The sequence below is a fragment of the Cinclus cinclus genome, chromosome 10 (assembly GCF_963662255.1).
Source record: "Cinclus cinclus chromosome 10, bCinCin1.1, whole genome shotgun sequence".
Classification (NCBI taxonomy): Eukaryota; Metazoa; Chordata; class Aves; order Passeriformes; family Cinclidae; genus Cinclus; species Cinclus cinclus.
The window spans coordinates 17,036,258-17,054,660 of record NC_085055.1 but is presented as its reverse complement, the minus strand read 5'-3'; the positions used below and the strand labels follow the sequence as shown (position 1 = coordinate 17,054,660).

At 40.0% G+C, this 18,403-nt stretch overlaps 1 protein-coding gene across 3 annotated transcripts in view; it reads right to left on the bottom strand.

Annotated features, from left to right (window-relative positions):
- DOCK10 (dedicator of cytokinesis 10) overlaps nucleotides 1-18,403 on the bottom strand; it is a 146,617-nt gene that overhangs the window by 67,060 nt on the left and 61,154 nt on the right. For all 3 annotated transcript variants that reach the window (XM_062499414.1, XM_062499413.1, XM_062499415.1), the window contains exons 3-7: nucleotides 15,203-15,288; nucleotides 6,867-6,949; nucleotides 2,922-2,994; nucleotides 2,481-2,612; nucleotides 2,078-2,212 (exon numbers count right to left, since the gene is read on the bottom strand). In XM_062499414.1, the coding sequence (XP_062355398.1) occupies nucleotides 2,078-2,212; nucleotides 2,481-2,612; nucleotides 2,922-2,994; nucleotides 6,867-6,949; nucleotides 15,203-15,288 (509 nt within the window). The remainder of the gene's footprint in view (nucleotides 1-2,077; nucleotides 2,213-2,480; nucleotides 2,613-2,921; nucleotides 2,995-6,866; nucleotides 6,950-15,202; nucleotides 15,289-18,403) is intronic.

The window sequence follows — 18,403 nt, the reverse complement described above, 5'->3', positions numbered from 1 at the left end:
CCAAGGTACCATTTCTCAGTTTGCACCTCTACAAAACTCCTTCTATACAGTGGACCTTGATTTCTAATCTTCAACACTTAATTTCAAGTTCAAAAATTTCTTCCAAAAATAAACAATACAAGATTCATAAAAGAGACTATGAATGAGCTATAAATGAAACATCAGGCTAAGTCTAATGCCTGCAGGGTCATTCTTCTAAACTAATAGAATTGTTTTGGAAGCATTTGTATTTTATCTGGAGATTATTTCTCTGGGATATTTACTACAATTTTGGTACTGTATCTCAATCAAACAGGAGCTCAAAGTCATTCATAGATACTTCAAAAAATTATAGTAGTATTAAAACTCATGAGATCACACTGTACCTATCACATTTTTTCACTAAAAATTCAGTTTTAACCAACTCTTTCTCCACATTCTCTGGTCTCCTTCTTTATGGCAACTCTAAACCAGGTTTTGTTTTTCAGCCCTATGATTCCAAGTCCATCACAGACTTTGACAGCTGATGCTATTCTCCCTAGGACATCCTTGGCTAGGATTTAACTTCTTGCTAGTGAAGATAGCACAGATTTGTGAGTCCCATACTAAATGTCAATCAAAAACTATCACAGAAACTTGCATGTGGGGGCAGGCAAGAGGAGAAGCCACCATGCAAGCAGTGTGGGACAATCTGGAGGAACACTGTAGATTTAGAACACAGCTGTGAAAGGTTCAGGGGGAGGAGGATTTCAAAGGTTTCTTGAAGTTTTTTGTCAGAAGTTAGTAAAAAACAGCATAAATCTTGCAGTCAAGACATTTCTGCTATCCTGCAGTGTCATGAGAAACAACACAGCAGAAAGGGCACCCTCTGGGGTAGCATTAAATATGTACATACACACACCCCACAGGGCTGGACTGGAGCTCGGGCTGAGACACAGCTTACAAGAAAGCCCTTGTGCCAGCAGGAATTTCTGAGCAGGATTTTTCTATAAGAATCTCCTCCATGGCTTCTGCTACACTTCCAAACCACCTGTGAGGGTCTCTCAAGCCAATGGAATGACACTGGCAAACATCCCTGTCCTACATGCAGATCTCCATCCTCTTCTACCCCCGTTTGGCAAAAGAAACACCCTTCTGAAACAGCACTGGGATAATGGCCACTGCCACAGAGCTGGGGACTGCCAGCAATTCCTTGTTCCCAGGGTCAGTCACTGGGAACTGATCATTTTTCTTGCTCCAAAAGGGTTTAGAAGTGAACAAGAGGCATTGTAACCAAGAAAACCTTTTATTTATCAGCAGTTCTTCCCTTGCATTACCCGAAAGGTTTCTTTCAAAGCAATCCTCAAATCAGCCTGCCTAATACTATTACCAATATTTACTGGTTAAATAGTAAATCATGGATTAAATAAAAGGCATTTCCTTATTCAGTGACACATTGGGCTACATCAGTCAATAGTCACATACCAAGCAAGGAAACATCTTGTTTAGAATGAAACAAAAGAAAAAAGAGAAATATCTTATTAGAATGAGAGGAAAAGAAGAACAAGATGGGAGATAAAAGCTAAAAACACAGTCTAAGGGTAAAAACAGGAAAAAAAAAGGTTGTTTTAGACACTTCTGGCAAATAAACAAAGTCTTGTCCTATCATGCCATTAAGAATCTCCATCACCTCCAAAAGTGATGACCTTCAAGTAGGTTCAGGATACAAGATTAATTTCACACTTGCCCAAAGGCAATGTTTTGTAACCCGAATCTCTTTGCCCCACAAGCAAGCATGCTCTTGGTAAGCATGAGGTAAAATCTGACATCTCAGAAAATAATTTCAGTGAAACCCCTCCCAAACATTTCACAGTATTTTTTTATCATGTTTGTCATGGACAAAGAGTGTGTGCATGGTCTGCTACCATAATTCAGCTGTGTTTTTTTGTCACTTGTCATTCTAAGCATCTGCACCACATTAAAGAGCAAAACCAGTGGTGCTTTCACCTACTGAAACTGCTAATGAGACCATTATTCTGTTAATGAACGTGTTCTTCCACTTGCCTTTTTAAACATATCCTACACCTAAAACACTATAATGAAATAAAGTGGAACTTACCTGTATGACTCCTGTACAAGAATCCAGAAAAATACATCCCTTTGGCTCCTTTGATATTTTTTCATCTTTATAAAAATTCATAATATACGAGTTATCCGACAACTGCGTCAGCTGGAAGTAGCGCTTTTTGAATGACTGAAGTGGTGGGAAAGAAGAAACGTAAGAATTGTTGTACTGCAAATTATTTTCACTGATACTTTATTCACAGGGTTTAAATAACAGGCAACTCCTGTCTGAATTTCAATCACTATTTTACAGACAAATGAAATATCACTACATTATCATTTAAAGCAATGTAATCAAACCTGAGATATAAACAGCTAAGTGACAATGACAAAAAGTGTGCTTCTGTGTGGAAAATAAATCCCAATGGAGTAAAGAAAGAATAATGTTGTTTCCTTACCCGAACAGTAATACTATTGTTTACAGTGCTGTTGAAATTCCCTTTATAAAGCCATCCAGACTTGTAAACTCCTGCTGCTAATCCACCTCCTCCTCCACCACCACCTTTAGAAGATGAGTGGGATGTTGTGTCCTATATGGAAGACAAGGTTAAAATTGCATAGACTTGTTTTCTGAATTCCAAGACAAAAACTGTAATGTTTGAGTATCTGCTTGATGACAAATAATCACTCTTTCATTCCTTCTAGAATAAGATATTATTAATAGCCCTCCCATACATGGGATGACATGAGACAAAGCTGTTCCACTAATTTCAGAGCTATTTAAAATATGAAATGTTTTATAGGAGATAATGACCTTCCATTATAATTCTTTATTTGATATTAAAGTAATAAATAACTTCCCCAGTAGGGAAAAACCATGCCAAAACCAGAATACATACTTCATCCTTATCCACATCTTCATGATCGATTTCAAAGGAATGTGATGGCAGTTTCTCTGGTCTACATTCACTTCTGGGAGAGGGGGAAAAATGCATTTATTTATTTAGTAAAAACAAATAATGTGCGTGCTATGTCAGGGAGGTAACCATACTGAGACCCCATGGCAATGTCAGTACACATTTTGCTGTGATCCTATTGTCTCCTTTAAAATCACTACACTTCCAAAATACTTTTTTCCTAAGCCACATGTATCTCTTCCCCCCCCCCGCCCCCAAGACTCTGAAGCTGTAACTGTTCTATGCAAATGATAAAATACCAATTCTTGGTCTCTTTGCTGCTCTTCCACCATAATGGTCAACAAACCCAAAATTTCTAAAGAGACATCCCATACAAGGCTGTTAAAGGAAGGAGACTGAACTTTTCAATAGATTTCTTAACCAAGAACATTACAACTTTCACCTTAAAGCTTCTACGTCACTTCATGATTTCAAGATTTTTTTTCTACTCAGTATGATGAGCACAGCCTTCAAGCAATTTTTCAAAATACACAGATGTCTTTTTGATGTGATGCCATCTAAGTTTGTTATTCTGTATACTCAAACCCATAACTGAATATGAAAAAGCAAAGCACTTAAGCATTTGCTTATATTCTAAGCACATAAATAACTGTACTTATGCCTAGAGTACGTCTCATGCTGCAGAACTAAACAATAAGTAACAGACAAATACACCCAATAAAAATTCAAGGGTATTTTTAAACGGGAAAGATTAGATTTTTCAGTGCCCCAAAAAATTCCAGTACTGTTTTCAAATTCCTAAAGATTACAAATCTCATCTTGAAAACCCTCAGTTATGATACGAAAACCTAAAAATGTTTTCATGCTAAAAGCCATTATTTATTAGAAAGACTGACTTTTCCAGAAGTAAAAAAAAAAACCCACACAAAAAAAACCCAAAACAAAACAAAAAAACAAACAAAAAAACCCAAAAACACAAAAAAACCCAAAAACCAAAATGAACAAAATATTGACTCTCTTATTTTTTTTATTCATTCATACATAAATTACAGGTAAGGAAGATCAGAGTAATGAGCAATACCTATCTCCACTTAATTTTCCTCATTTCAAAACCAGCGCTCCCATAATGTGCCCATGCCACCATAAGGGCACAGAGAACACAAGAGCGTTCATCGCCTCTTTGGTTTGTTCCAATTTTGCAGTTTATTTACTGCAAACAACCGATCAATGTTTTTAATGAAAGGAATATTTACAATCTACTGGCATTTTTGACATCTGTAAAGCTTTAATAGTCAGAATGTCTGTCATGGAAAACCACCGCAGGTTTTCCAATGCAACCAAGGGCAGCTGTTAAAAATTCTAACACAAACATTCCCACCTGAAAGGACCCCAAACCAAAAAATCTCAAGCCAATTCCACCTTCTAAAAAAAAAAAAAAAAAAAAATGGGCACCAGACCTGAAATATCTAACAAGCGTTCCAGGTTTCCTACAAACAGCAGCAAAAATTTTGCTAATGGCTTTTTCTGTTCCCAGACAGTCAGGACGGCACACCAAGCAACCCTTAATCTTTTCCCTTGCTCAAGAAGCAAGGACACATCAGCACAAAGCTTAAACCATGGTGTAAAAGAGATAGTGAGAGCTTACAGAGAAGAATCTAAGGGGTTAGAAAGAGCTGAGAAAAACCTCCAAGGAGGAGCACACGCAGAGAAAAACCATAACAATTGCTAAATATTTTGATCGTGCACATGCCGCTGAGCTCTGTGCTGGTGCCACACCAGTACTGCAGTGGACATGTTGAGTACTCACTGCCTGCCCTGGGTGCCCAGCATCACACAGTAACTTCTTTCCAGTCAGAAAGGGCCAGTGTTCAGAAGGAGTCACTCTGACCAAAATCTGCTCCACCACGCAGCCGTTACTGGAGGTGCTGCACAACTGTGTGACCCAGCACAGCATGGCCTCAATCACACCCAAGCCTGAAGTCCTTCAGTGCTGCTGCAAGCTGCTGAGTCCCAACATGCTTGTTTTGACATGGATAAGCCCACAGGGAAGTTCAGCACACCCTCAGTGAATGGAATTACTTTAGCCACAGTTAGAGCTGGTATTGTAAATGATACTCCTTTCCCACGATGTAAAGCTAAACATTTTACACTCACACAGTGTTCACTATTACAGTGATTTCCTATAAAGGGATTGATATAACAATATGTTCAGATTTCTCAAAGTATGACAGCAGGTTTCTTCAAATCAAACAAAAACTGGTAGAAAGTGGGCATCCAGACCTATCAAGAGTGAGATACAGTATAATGACCAGGACATAACAAGCCTCTCTACTTTTCTTGAGATTTAGTCTAAAGCACCAAAGTTTGTAATATATACATGCAAAACAAGGTAGAAGAGGCTGTAAACAATATGAAATGAGGTGGAACTCAAACCAGATCTGTTAAAAGTGTGTTAAGCTTAAAAGCCAAAAGTTTCCAGCAAACAATTGCAGACAACTCCTGCTATAACTTCGTGTCTCAAATATTAAAATGTGTGGCACCTAAACCCTCCCTAGGAGACACAAGACTTCCTGTCAGTATAAACCTCAGTGCAATGTATGCATTAGGAGGGGAGAAAAAGTAAGATGTAAGACACTCTGGTACCCCTGGAGCATGAACCCATGAAAGCAAATCCCATTAAAAATTTAAAAAATCCCACACTAAAATATCCTTCACAGAAGAGGATGTATGCAATCAGCTAAAACATACTTTTGTGCATAGTAATGCACACACATCTGTCCAATGCATATTTCATAAGAGTGAAGACGTTTAAGGTTAAATGGAAAACTGCTGGGCTACAACTATTTTTCTTGAGCATTAAATACATTAATTTTCTAAACCAATCAGCAGGCTAGGTAATTAAGAAAGAGTGTGTCTACAATCTCTGATTAGCAAAACTGCTCTTAATGGTTTTTTGTACTGTCATGTATACTGTTCATAAAAATACCAATCTACAAGACCAAATGCAGGTCTAAAGGAAGGTTTGCAGTGCAAAACCCTCTGAACACAGCATCTGACTGGGCCATAAGACTCCATTTTATGAGTTTTATCAGTTCCTGAAGCAATGAAGGTAGTACTAGTTTCCATCCAACCCAAGCGTGGAGCACTCATTCATTCCCATATTTATGTGCAGGTAGAAAACCTTTCACATCCAGTATTGTAATTTTAATGACTCAAACTCCAGGAAAGGAGGCATTAACACAGCTCGTTCTGGCACCTGATGATTTTGGTAACTACCCTCTTAAAACATTCCTCAGGGGCAGGACACAAACCTTCCAGAAAAATGAATATGGGTAGAAACTCATGCACGTAGGAGTGCCAGATTCTTCTTTTCCTTTTACTCAAGTCAAGGAACTTATTCCTGCTCCTCCCAGCACTTTTACAGTGATTTTCATGTTCACATGCCTCCAAGCACAGGAGAGATACCCCTTACCCTGACACCAGCACACATCTGCAGCCTTGTACCATCAGTGCACCCAGTTTTCCTGTACAATGCAGCTGTAAAGCACTGAAATCCCATTCTCTGTCCCACAGGGTAACTAAAAGGAGAATGAATCCCAGTGAAAGGTGAGTGACATTTATGCATTATTAAGGAAAACGAAAAGCCACCTCTCCTGTATCAACTGTGCTTTAAAAACGCAAATACACTTGTAAGGATTTGAATCAGCACTAATGGAGTTTGTTGACACCAGTGAATTCTGCAGAGTCTTGAACTTTTCTGAAGGACCTTTGCTTCCCCTTTTTAAAAATGCAAGGCACTAAAAATACAGTGAAACAAGCACAGCGTAGAAGACAAAGGAAAGTGCAAATATGGACAAAGCTTAGCAAATAACACAAGTCTAATGGGAAAAAAATAATTTAAAAAAGGGAACTTATGTGGATTCTTACTGCGGCAAGTGTCGAAAGTCTTCCGAATAGGATTCATATTTGTAGTTCACAACATGCCAGTGGGAACTGTAGTATTTACAAGCCTAAACAGAAGAAACACAAACAACAACAATAGAATTACTACAAGGGTTGAGACTGAAGGCTAGAGAACTGATAAAGTTCTGAGGCAGCCCATGGGCCAGAGAACATATTCTTCTCTTTTAAAGCTGGGTGCTCAGCTCTTAAAGGAAAGCCAATGTCAGATGCTTCCATATTTTGAAGCACATTTCCCTTTAACATCAAATGCACTGAATCACACAAGATGGAAGAGGGAGTGGATAGCAATTTAACATGTTTTACTGATTCGCATCTGTTTTCTAGGAAGCATGGTTAAACAATATAGTTACTGCCTCAAAAGACATGATCTAGTTTAGGCCTGACTTCCTCCATGGACATTGATTATGCATTTTTTGTTTGCATCCTGTTTCCTTACCTAAGCCTTCCACATATTTACAAATGTAAATACAATTGCCTTACCCTTTTTACTCTCCTCCTTGTTGCAGCACAAGATCTCTACTTCTCGTTCTGCCCTTAAGGATTGATTTTTGACCTCCTACCATTAAGAAATATATTAATAGGACTATGATTTTTCACCAGGCTCATTTTCCCTTCCACACTGAATTTGCTCAGTCATGTCATCATGTAGTTTTGATAGTCTAAAAATTTTCTTGCTGGCATTGCAGTTTCCTTTGGAAATTGTTATTAGTACATCAATCTCCCTTAAATAAGGAGGTCAAGCCTAGACTATAAGAGAAGGGCTTGGCTGTGCTGGCAAACAGACCAGAATATCTGTGCCATTTATTTAATGCATAACTTTTATCAATGCAGTTAAACACAACATGACATTTTGAAAGGGAACAAGATGCATGAAATACATACAGTTACTGCTAAGGTGCACATCTATAAGAAAAATGACACAATGTGAGACTTTCCAGTGATTCTTCATACAGAGTGTAAGTTACAACTGATATTTGTACAGTATGCTGAAGATTTTATCCCAGTATTATTTTCTCTCCACACTCCACCTGAAAATTTTCACCAGCCTACCTGAGATGGAAAGGAAGAAAGAGAGGGATCAAGCCTAGAACCCAACAGAAGAAGTTGTTGCCCAAGACTATATGGAAAAGGAGGCACATCAGGAAGGAAAAGGATGAAGATGTGTACAGTAGAGAAAGAAGCAGAAGGATTGAAAGGAGTCTGAGGTGGGAACAGTAAAGACAGACTCACAGAAAGGCATGAGACTCCAGGAGACAAACAGAATGGAATAACAGATAGATCAAAGGTGTCTAAATACCAAAAGTTGTGCAGAGAAAGTAGAAGGAAAGAGAGTAAAAGGACAATTATAAATTAGTATAAAAAGGTTGACTGCTACAACTGGGAGTATTCCTTCTCTTCATTCCCAGCATCTTCTGAAGTGCCCATGGGAGCCACTGCTTGTACAGGTGGTCTCTGCCTCAGAGGCCCAGAGAGGGGATTATCAGGCTGCTGGAGCAAACCTGAGATGGGCTGTCTAAATTACTCAGCATTGGCTTAACTGACTGTCTTAAATTTTTTAAATTCTCATGCAGAGTATGTACCCACAAATTATTTTAGGAAGTCATCTTCTTTGTATTCAGAGTATTCTGTAACAGCTTTATTTGGTTTAGAGAGTGGAAAAGGTGGCAAGGAAGTGGGTGCACATTTATAGGCAGCTCAGCACAACCAAAAGCAGTACACACGTTCCATGGGGATCCAGTATTTACCTTCTCATCTGACACAGGGCCTCATTATTGTACAGATGCAGAACAAAGTGTGAGCATTAGACAACATAATCACATATTCTCCAAGAATGAAGACTAATATTACAGCATTATAACTGACTCTCTCTGTGCTCATCAGGGCCAGGTTCAAAGCTAGCCCTGCAAAAAACCCCTACATTGATGCACTTGGCCTCTGAATGTAGAGATAATAATAAAACACTTCACACCAAACTTTCTGTTTTATGATTCTTCATAAAACAACTTGGTCACTGTTGCATTTGTGTGAAATGCATGTGACAGTCACCTAGGCTATAAGAATACACTTACAAGAGTAACATACACTCTCTGTTCTACATAAGCAAATGAAAAGCTTACAGAGCATTGTGAGGGTGAGCCCAGAACCTCCAGTTCACACATCACTCCCTTTCTCTTTGGCAAATGTAAACCAAGTGAACCTTCTACAAAAGGGACCACTTTTCCCCTGGGGTACTTTCATTACTAAGCATTTTATTTAACAGAGGCAATTAAAGCCCACAGAGAACTCTCAAAGCGGGCTTTTATTGCAAACATTATAGGCTGGTATGTTAAAAAAAGCAGTTGTGAATAACATATAGAGCAGGCCACAGTATTTTAGCTTGTAAGTATAAAGGTTTATTGTACTTCTCCAAGAAAAAGCTAATCAAAATAAAAATTAAAGGGGACAAAGCAGCACATTCAAGTATCACTCAGTAAATTCACAAAAGGCAAGCCAACCCAGTGCAACAGCTACCACTATTCTTGATCTAGCTTCTCTGGGGAAAAGAGAGCTAACTGAAAAAGTAACAAAAAAAGAGGACAGATTTTCTCTTCAGAATATCCCAAATAAAAATAAAATACTTCTGCTAACCATACTGACTTAGAATTATTTTTTTTAAATCTGGAAATTATTTTCAGAAATTAAGTTTTAGCAATGAGGAACAATACCTGCAAACCAAATTTGAGGAGCAAGTAATACCTTTATAGAGGCAGAGATTTCATGAAAACGCTAGAGCTGGATACTACTATTCCTGGCAAGGAACAGAGGCACCAATGCAAGGGCTGTTGAGCTCAAATGAACTGTGGGGGAGGAAAAATATAGACAGAGAAACTGAAGTTTTGGGATGTGGGAGGGTTGGCACATGTTTGCATGAACTTTCTACTGCTCTGTTAATTAAACAGGCAGCACAGCCTATTCCCAGGGGCCCTATCAAACTAAGGTCTTTGGGGTTTTTTTTCCCTTTTCCCATTTTGTTTTTGTTCAGATGGCCTGATTTTTTCCTTACAGGGATATACAGTCCTGCAGACTTTTTCCATGTAACTTCTTATCTCTGGTTCAGGTGATGACAGCATGATGGCTACCAATGTGAAAAAGACACTTAAAGATTCATCCAGCAATGGAAAGGAACCTTTCGGAGGGAAAAAAAACAAAACCCAAAACAACCAACCCACAAAAACCCAAACAAAAAAACACCCACAAACAAACAAATAAACAAAAAAACCTCAAAACAGTAAAAGAGGGAAGTAAGAGAGACACAAAGGAAACAAACAACTTCCCTGGTTATAGCCTCTCTCAGGCAGCACTAGCATGTGGTCTTCAGAAACGGAGATGCACATACAGTACAAGTCATTTGTGGAGCAAGTGGGCTCCTTGCAGAGGAGCTGCATGCACAGAAACTCTGCCCCTCACCCTGGCAGAGCGGCTGCTCCTGAGGTGGAACAGGGCAGGGCAAGCACATGCAGGAGCTTGGAACCAGAAAGCAAAGACGTTCTGGAGCTGGACGTGGCCACAGCGCAGGAGAGAAAGCTGCAGAAATGGCTCTGAGCTCTGCCCATGACGTGCCCTGCTCACAGAGCCTTCCCTCTCTCCTCTGACCTCAGCTGCAACAACCAAAGGAAGGGAGCGTGCAGGGATGTGGGGAGCTGGAAGGGGCTGAGACCACCCCGGCTGGAAACCCAGCCCTCCAGCCAGGCTGCCCCAGACTCCTCACACCCACAGTGAGCATGGCACCATCACCAGTGGCTGCTGCCAACCTGGACCTTCATTTTGGGGCTCTCAAAACTGTTTCCAAAGTAACAGTTCACATGGATAGTAAAGCCCAGTGAAACAGGCAAGTAACAAGCCAAAACATTGAAACACACCTATTATTTTAAAGTATCAAACATTTTAAGAAGTATTTCTCTTCTGTACTATCAAAAGACTCACTATCCTTTAATAATCTATATCTAGCCCTGACACCGCAGCTCTTTCAAGCACTAAAAAAACTTAGATTTTTGAAGATGGGGGAATTTACACTGTGATGAGCACCAACAAAATTTTCGGGGTGTCATTGTGTCATTGTCAACAGGAGTTCTCATTTTAGTTTGATTTTGAAAGAGGCAAGAACAATGCAGACTAGCTGGCAAATCAAAAAGCCTCAGAAATCAACACTATGGGCACACCACCACTTTCAGAAGTTATACAGGTGGCTGTGGCTTTTTTACACTGATTAATTAACATCATGTTTCATAATTACTTACAGATCCTGTAGACCCGACCTGCAAAATCTCAAAAACTCCCTCAGATGCATGGCAAGTGCTTTGCTAGTGACAACTCCCTCTTGTGTATCTAGAAAACCTCAAGAGGAAAGTTCAGAGATACCCACGTGAACACTGTATTATCATAGACAAAATTAACTACATTATTCACTGAATGAAATTGCAATATTCCAACACTGCTACTTCATTTTGATTTGTTTTTCACCCAGAAAGATCACTCCTCCTGCCCCCGGCACAGCTCCTACATCTCCTCACTCCTGGGGACAGCCCTCCACAAACATGTTTCCCAAAAACTTACCCAAGTAGCACCTTTTTTGTTGTTGTTGTTTTTGAAGGATCACCTGGCTTAAACTAATTTCTTAAAGAAGAGTCAACAACTAATATTTATTTACTTTCTGCATTTTTTTCACAAATACCTAGAATTTTATTCCTGTAGATACACACACAAACAGTATGTATTTGTATGCCCATGCCTGCATTGTTCCTGAAAATACTGGTTTGATCCAAACCAATATGGCATTAAATACATTGCAATTAGAAAGTTTAAGTTCCTCAGACTAAACGTTACTTTGAATAGCAAAGTGCACTATCCCCTTATATTTCCAAATGAAATGTGGAAATCCCAATTCCCATCTGAGCTGCATATTCAGGATACAGACATTGGAAAGGTGATATGAGAAATGTTTTTATTGTCTGAAAGGAAGAATTCTATTTTGTTTCTAGTAAAGTGAATGTTTCTTTTTGCCAAAATTATGGACCGTGAGGACAATGCTGACTAGCATAAATGTAGCAGATGTGCAGCAGACTCTGTGAGGAGTGAGAAATTTCAGAATTTGGAAGGAAACAGAATGATAAAGGAAGTTAGGAATACTTAAAACAACAAACCACTGAAGACAATTTGATTCTGGCTTTAAAAGTTTCCATAAACTTCTCCTTTCTTGGAACCTGATTTAGTCCCTCAGGCTGGTCCTGCCTAAGAAAAGTTAAGGTGGAAAAATCCACAAGGAAAATGTCATAATACAACTGCAGGAGGAATAATTAAAGTATTAACTTTAAAATATAGCTAATGCTCAAGTATTAATTAATAAAGGGACACACTTTAATCAATCATAAAATGTAAAATATTTATTCTCTTGGCAGGCATAAAATACTTATTAAGGGATTATTTGTCACCTTAGTTTTACTTTGTTTTAGACTTTCATTTTACAGTTTCAGCAAAACAAAGATGGTCAGACATCTTATTTAAAGATTAAATCTTCTGCTGCACCTATTATAAGAATATTTCAATATCACCATCAGGGAAAGTGAGTTCCTGAGGAATCCAAAAGTGGTACTAAGAGAAGTGAATAGACAACCAGAGGCAGAAACTTTCCACTAAAGGTGGAAGCATCAAATGCCATCGATACTGAAAGCTTTCCTCAGCAATATCAGCCTCATCTTTTTCCATTTGTCTTGTCAGCTTTTGTGGATCCATAAACCAATACTGCCCAGGCAATTGAGTCCTCCTGGTGTGTCTCTAAGTACTGCTTATGGTTGCTTGAGGAAGGGAAATCTGATCCAATCCCCAAGTTGCCTTTGTATGGATTTTGGTAAGGGCTGGGGAAAAACCCCCTTATTCTTGAAGAGCTAGAGCAATGAAAGGGCTAAAGGGGGAGGAAAAGCTTTCCTACTGTCACCAGTAGTAAGCACAGCCAGGATGTTAAGGCACTATCACAGACTTGTGACAAGCTTTTACAAGTGATCTCATCTCATAGACAAAACCATCTGAACACCACAAGCATCCAGAAGAATGAGATGAGATCATGGATATGAGGACTTGAAATGGTTTTAGTACCATGCCCTCAACTGCACCATACAGAGGAATTAGTTTCCCCTCCAAGAGCAGACCCTTCTTCTGCAGCTCACCAACTTGCTCCATGTCTTTGTCTCAACTTGCAGAAGTACTGAGATAGTGAGCAGTCAGAGATAGCTGATACCAAAATTGCTTCAGCATATGGAGCTGTATATTCCCCTCATCAGGAATTAGGTGTTTGATCCTGGGTTGTCACAAGTCCAGGTGACCAACAGTCAGTCAAGTGTGCACAATGTGGACCCCTTCACTGTTCATTATATCATGCTATATTTGAAGAAAGACTCCTTCAGAGAGTGAAATGCTGGCTTTTCCACGGTTCCAAGAGAGAAGTAAAGGCCACCAACTCTGCTCCTGTACATCTCTCCCAAAGTGCCGAACTCCTGCAGTGAACACAACAGGCTGCTGCTAGGGCAGTATGCATCTCTACAATTGCTGCAGAGGACTACAACCACAGATCTTCACAGAACCCCATGTTCAGTTTTTTGCCTAAATTTGGACTGGAAACCATCCTCTTCATGGAGTTTAATTTATTGTGTGTGTGTATATACATATATATATATATGCACATAGGCTTTGTGGCAAATTGGAACATATGCATTACTATTATAAACAGGGCCTTTACCCTGCTACTCTTCCTTGTACAAGCTGAGTTCTGTAGTACTGTTTTTTTCCACTGCTTTGCTCTTCTCTCCCCCTCCCCTTGGCTCACTGGTGCTGCAGAAAAAGCTAATAGATGTACTCAATATGTGTTTTACCAGGTTGCCATTAGCATCCCTTGGCATGCTCAGCTGTAACGATTCAGGCACTGTGCACTGTGTTCCATTTTTAGACCCACCACTTCTCTCTGTAAACCATGAGTGCAGCGCTGGCCTTGCAACTTGTGGAACCTTAAAATAAAAAGCAGACCTCAAAGTGCTGAAAGGCCTCTGGGAAGGTAGATAACTCCACAAGCTGTGTTATCTTTTAACACTGCTGCCAGATTAACAAAGATGGCAAAGTTCAGGCAATCTGAGCTGTCAGTAAATTACTGTTGCTCTTTTTAGACCTGCTGAAAAGAAATAGGGCCAGTCTGTAAAATATCACATTGCATACAATTCAACAGCTAAATTTCTGCCTAATTTTGGACTTCATGATTTCTAATCCCTGTGTTTGTCTGCAACTGACTTTTCCTCCACAGTTTCCTCTTGCAATTACAGTGCATATGAACTACTTTTTCAGACCAGAAGCAAGGTGTGAAAAGTCCCAATATGTGAAAATAAAAAACAAACAAAACCCAAGAACCATCACATTATGGGCTAATTAATTATAAGTGCTTGGAATTAAACTCCTCCTAGATACTGGCTGAAAATTTTGTTTCATAAACCTGTTAGTGCAAATGGTGAGCTATATTGCACGTCTACAATGAAAGATGGCAATGTTCAGGGGGCCATCTAAAGTGAATTCCTTTGAACAGTGCAAACAGCTCCTCTAAAGTCCTTCAAAATGATAAAACCAGTGACAACATGAAATATTCCTGAGGCAGCAGGATGACAAATCTTCTCCTACAGTCTGAGATCAGGTATGGAAACAATACGGCCATAGGGGTTGTTTAAAGGCAGAGCAATTATTCACACCTGGTGGGCCTCCACCTGTCAGGGAATTACTTGTTGAACTTTCTATTATGGTAAGGTGAAACAAACTCTAAATACTGACAATAAATACAAACCCCTACACAGTGCACCTACTCCTCATATGTACAGCTCCAAACAAGATACATACCTTGCAATAACACCTAAGAGTCTAAAACAGTGGCAATTGGTTATCTATTTTTGGAAATAAATCAATATTTTCAAAGTGCAGAGCACATGAACATCACCAGTCATTACCAGTGATGTAAAAACACCAACATCAATATCAGTGGATTAGTGGTGAGAGGGAATGCAGCTGGAAAACAGTACAATGACAGGCTAAATAGTTCATTTACAATTTTTCTAGATACAAACATCTCACATTAGACAAACTGCAGACATTAACCCTCCCCCCTCCCACTGGCCTTCAAAATTCAAACCTGATTCAAATCACCTAAAGCCTATTAAAAGAAAAAAGATATTAATTATAAACATAGCAAGTCTCTCATAGCAAACACTTGTTTTCATTTAAAATTAGATACTCACCTCTCTAACAAATAAATTTTCTGCTTTTTGTTCTGCATCTTCAGGTACAGAAGAATACAGTGTCCTGATTTCCAGTGAAATTGTGTCTATCTGACAATAAACAAAAAAAAAAGTGATTTAGTCAAAGCCAAAGAGAACAGCAGTTTTGTCTCAGGAAGAGGTTAAGAACCTTGTTATCATGGCTTGCATTTTTCAATTTGTTGTGCAGCCAACACACATGCATACCAACAACTGCAACCCAGCTCCTGCCCACACACACCACTCAATACTATCAGCTAAAGCATTAATTACAAGCAAGAACAATGTTCAAGTAGATTTCTGGGCATGAAACTGTTCCAAGCAAAGTTCCTTCAGGCTCTGAGGTTTCTGATAAAAAAAAAGTCAAGTCTTTCTTACATCCTCTCCCAGGCATACATGCCAAATTCAACAGTGATACTTGCTTCCTCCACTTCCCTTCTCCACCTCGTGCCTTTTTGGCAAGGAATGTGGAGACACAACTAAAAGCTTTGATTCTCTTGAAAGAAGTAGGGAGGAGCAGAGTCGCCCCAGGAAGCTGCAAAAGGAGTGCCACAGGACAGCTCAGTGGCTGGAAAGCAAGGAGAACCTGGCAGCAGCTTCACCTGCGGGCACAGGCAGCAGGACAGGGCTGACAAGGGACTCCTGGCACTGCCTGCAGCCTCGTCCAGCCTGCACAAATCAAGGCCTTTTTCTGAAAGCAGCTGCTGGCTGAGCTGTCTTGTCCGGCCGCAGAGCAGGAAACCACAGAGAGAAGTGGATCTCCTGAAGTTCTCCACAGGGAGCCACGCTTCTCTTGGCTCCCAGCGGGCCAGCACCAAGCCAGGGCCACCAGCAGGGCTGTGCTGGGGTCGGCCAAGGCTGCCACTTCGCACAAGGCTCACAAGAGGAAGCTCTGGGCTATTTTCAGCTAACCTACAGATCTGTCCCACTAATTTTCTCTGCCATAAGAGAAGAAAACAACCCAAATCAATGCCCAGCAGCCAAGATTATGCTCTCAGTTACAATGGTGTAACTCTGTCATTCAAGAGAGCAAAGGACTGAAACCCAGACAAATCTGGCCTCCCAAACACATTTTCTCTTCCATTACAGGAAAACCCACAATTCCCAGAGGAAGGCCTGTGGCACACAACTGGTTTAGTGTGAAGAGTCATGATGTACTAATACCATGAAGCAGCCTGCATTACCTACTGTGTCCCTGGAGGCTCTCCTCCATAGCCTCACCCTAAGACTAAAGGTGATGTTTTCTCTTTATAAATTGAAGCACCCAAACTCTACACAACGAGTGCCTGGATATTATTGACTGCATTTTTCCTTAGAGTTTACATGAACCACTCTTATTTCCCATCACTTTCCACATAAGTAGTTATGAAAGAAAGGTATGTGTCACTCAGGCAGAGACATCATGGGATTCCCCAAACTTTTCACCCAGAGACCTCAGGATACAATAGGATTAAACCATGACTCTCACAGAAAGTGATGGTGGCCTCAAATACATCAGAAAGTGAGAAGAATCCCATCGCATTTTCCTAATGTGGGTTCCTGGGCTCTACCCAGCTGTGTTACCAATGCCTGCATGAAGTGATTTACACAATCATTGAGTCTATGAGTAAAAGAGACAACAGATAGAGAAGTATGAATTTTCAGGCCATGGTTAATAATAGATATCTGAATTCTTGGTTGCTTAGGGACTTCCCAGCAGTACCCACAGTCTCTGAAATGCACCTTATTCCTTTTTACTTCACACAAACGTGACATTTTAAGCAGCAACATTTTTTAAGCAGTCACGACAAGACACAATCCCTGAGCACAGCTGGAAAGCCTGGAGTGCCCCTGTGGCCCATGATCCAGAGCTTTTCCCAGGGCCGGGCACTGCAGCCACAAAGCACCACCATCCCAGCACACACAGCACTGCTGAAAGTCCACTGCTCTTTCCCAGACTGAGGCAGAGTGGGAGGCCATGGGAAGAGAGATGTAAATGCACCCTGTGCCTCCCACTGACCCTGTCATGATGGGGCATAGAAGAGAAACCAACAGTCTGTTCTTCTTGCCCACAGCAAAACCTGCCTGCTCCATGCATTCCACAGAAAGTAGTTTCCAGTACCATTTTTTATAGGCACTGGAAGACGTAGAGCAAGCCAGTTTTTTTACCTAATATAACACTTTTTGTCAACTGATACGAACACAGTGACTGAGAGAGCTAATATTTGTCTTAGTGGGGCCATTGTGCCTCCCTTTCCTTGCACAACATGTTAAAAATACTGGAGCTGAACTAGACAGGTAACCCAAGCCCACTGTTCTGCCCATGGTATGTTACCCCATCATCCTTCCCAATGAGACTGCACTTGAAATAAAGAAACACAGCCCCACAAACCTGAGAAATCAGGTAACAATGGGCTTGTTGCCTTCGTAGACTTTGACAAAGAATATCACAGGTTTATTTACAAAGAATTGAGACGTGGAAAATGTTGCGTATTGTTATATTTAAACTTGTGCTTAAAATCTACAAAGCACTTCCCTTCTGAGAACTAGTTATGTTTAACCACTTAGCTGCAAAACTTGACCACAAAGGCTCTTCCTGTTCATAGTCAATTACTTCCAAAGTTAAATACTCTTAAAGGCTGATCAGGCATGGCATTATTCACCAAAACTGCTTTATTCAGAAAAGAACTAAATTTCAACAACAGAATATATGCTTCAGAAACAGTCATCCAAAAAGCAGAGATTTTATTTAGAGAATTCAGGATTTATAAATGTGCTGTGAATTCAGCCTAATTTTCTAATGTTTAGCCAATCATGGCAATTGTTTGTTCAAGCCAGAGACCAATTACCCTCTCATTTGTGCACGTAAACTGTGGTAATCAAATAATGCAGGTATCAGCCTAAAGCATTCAAGTCTATAATTCTTCTGAATTATTTTTAATTAATTTTATTCAAATATCCTATATCTAACCATGATGTCTGGCACTGCCAGGCTGTCTCATTTGCCTAAGCTCTTGGCCCCAGGTACTGGATGAGTTATAAGGTGTAATTTCACTAAGAACCTTCCCTTGCCACATTCACCTTCTACACTGAAACACAGAAGTTAATTCTGCTCCTTCTCAAACACTGAGTAGGAATAATGTTTTCAGGCAGTGACTATTTCCCAGTGACATGGTGAATTTAGCATTTGAAAACGGAGTTCAA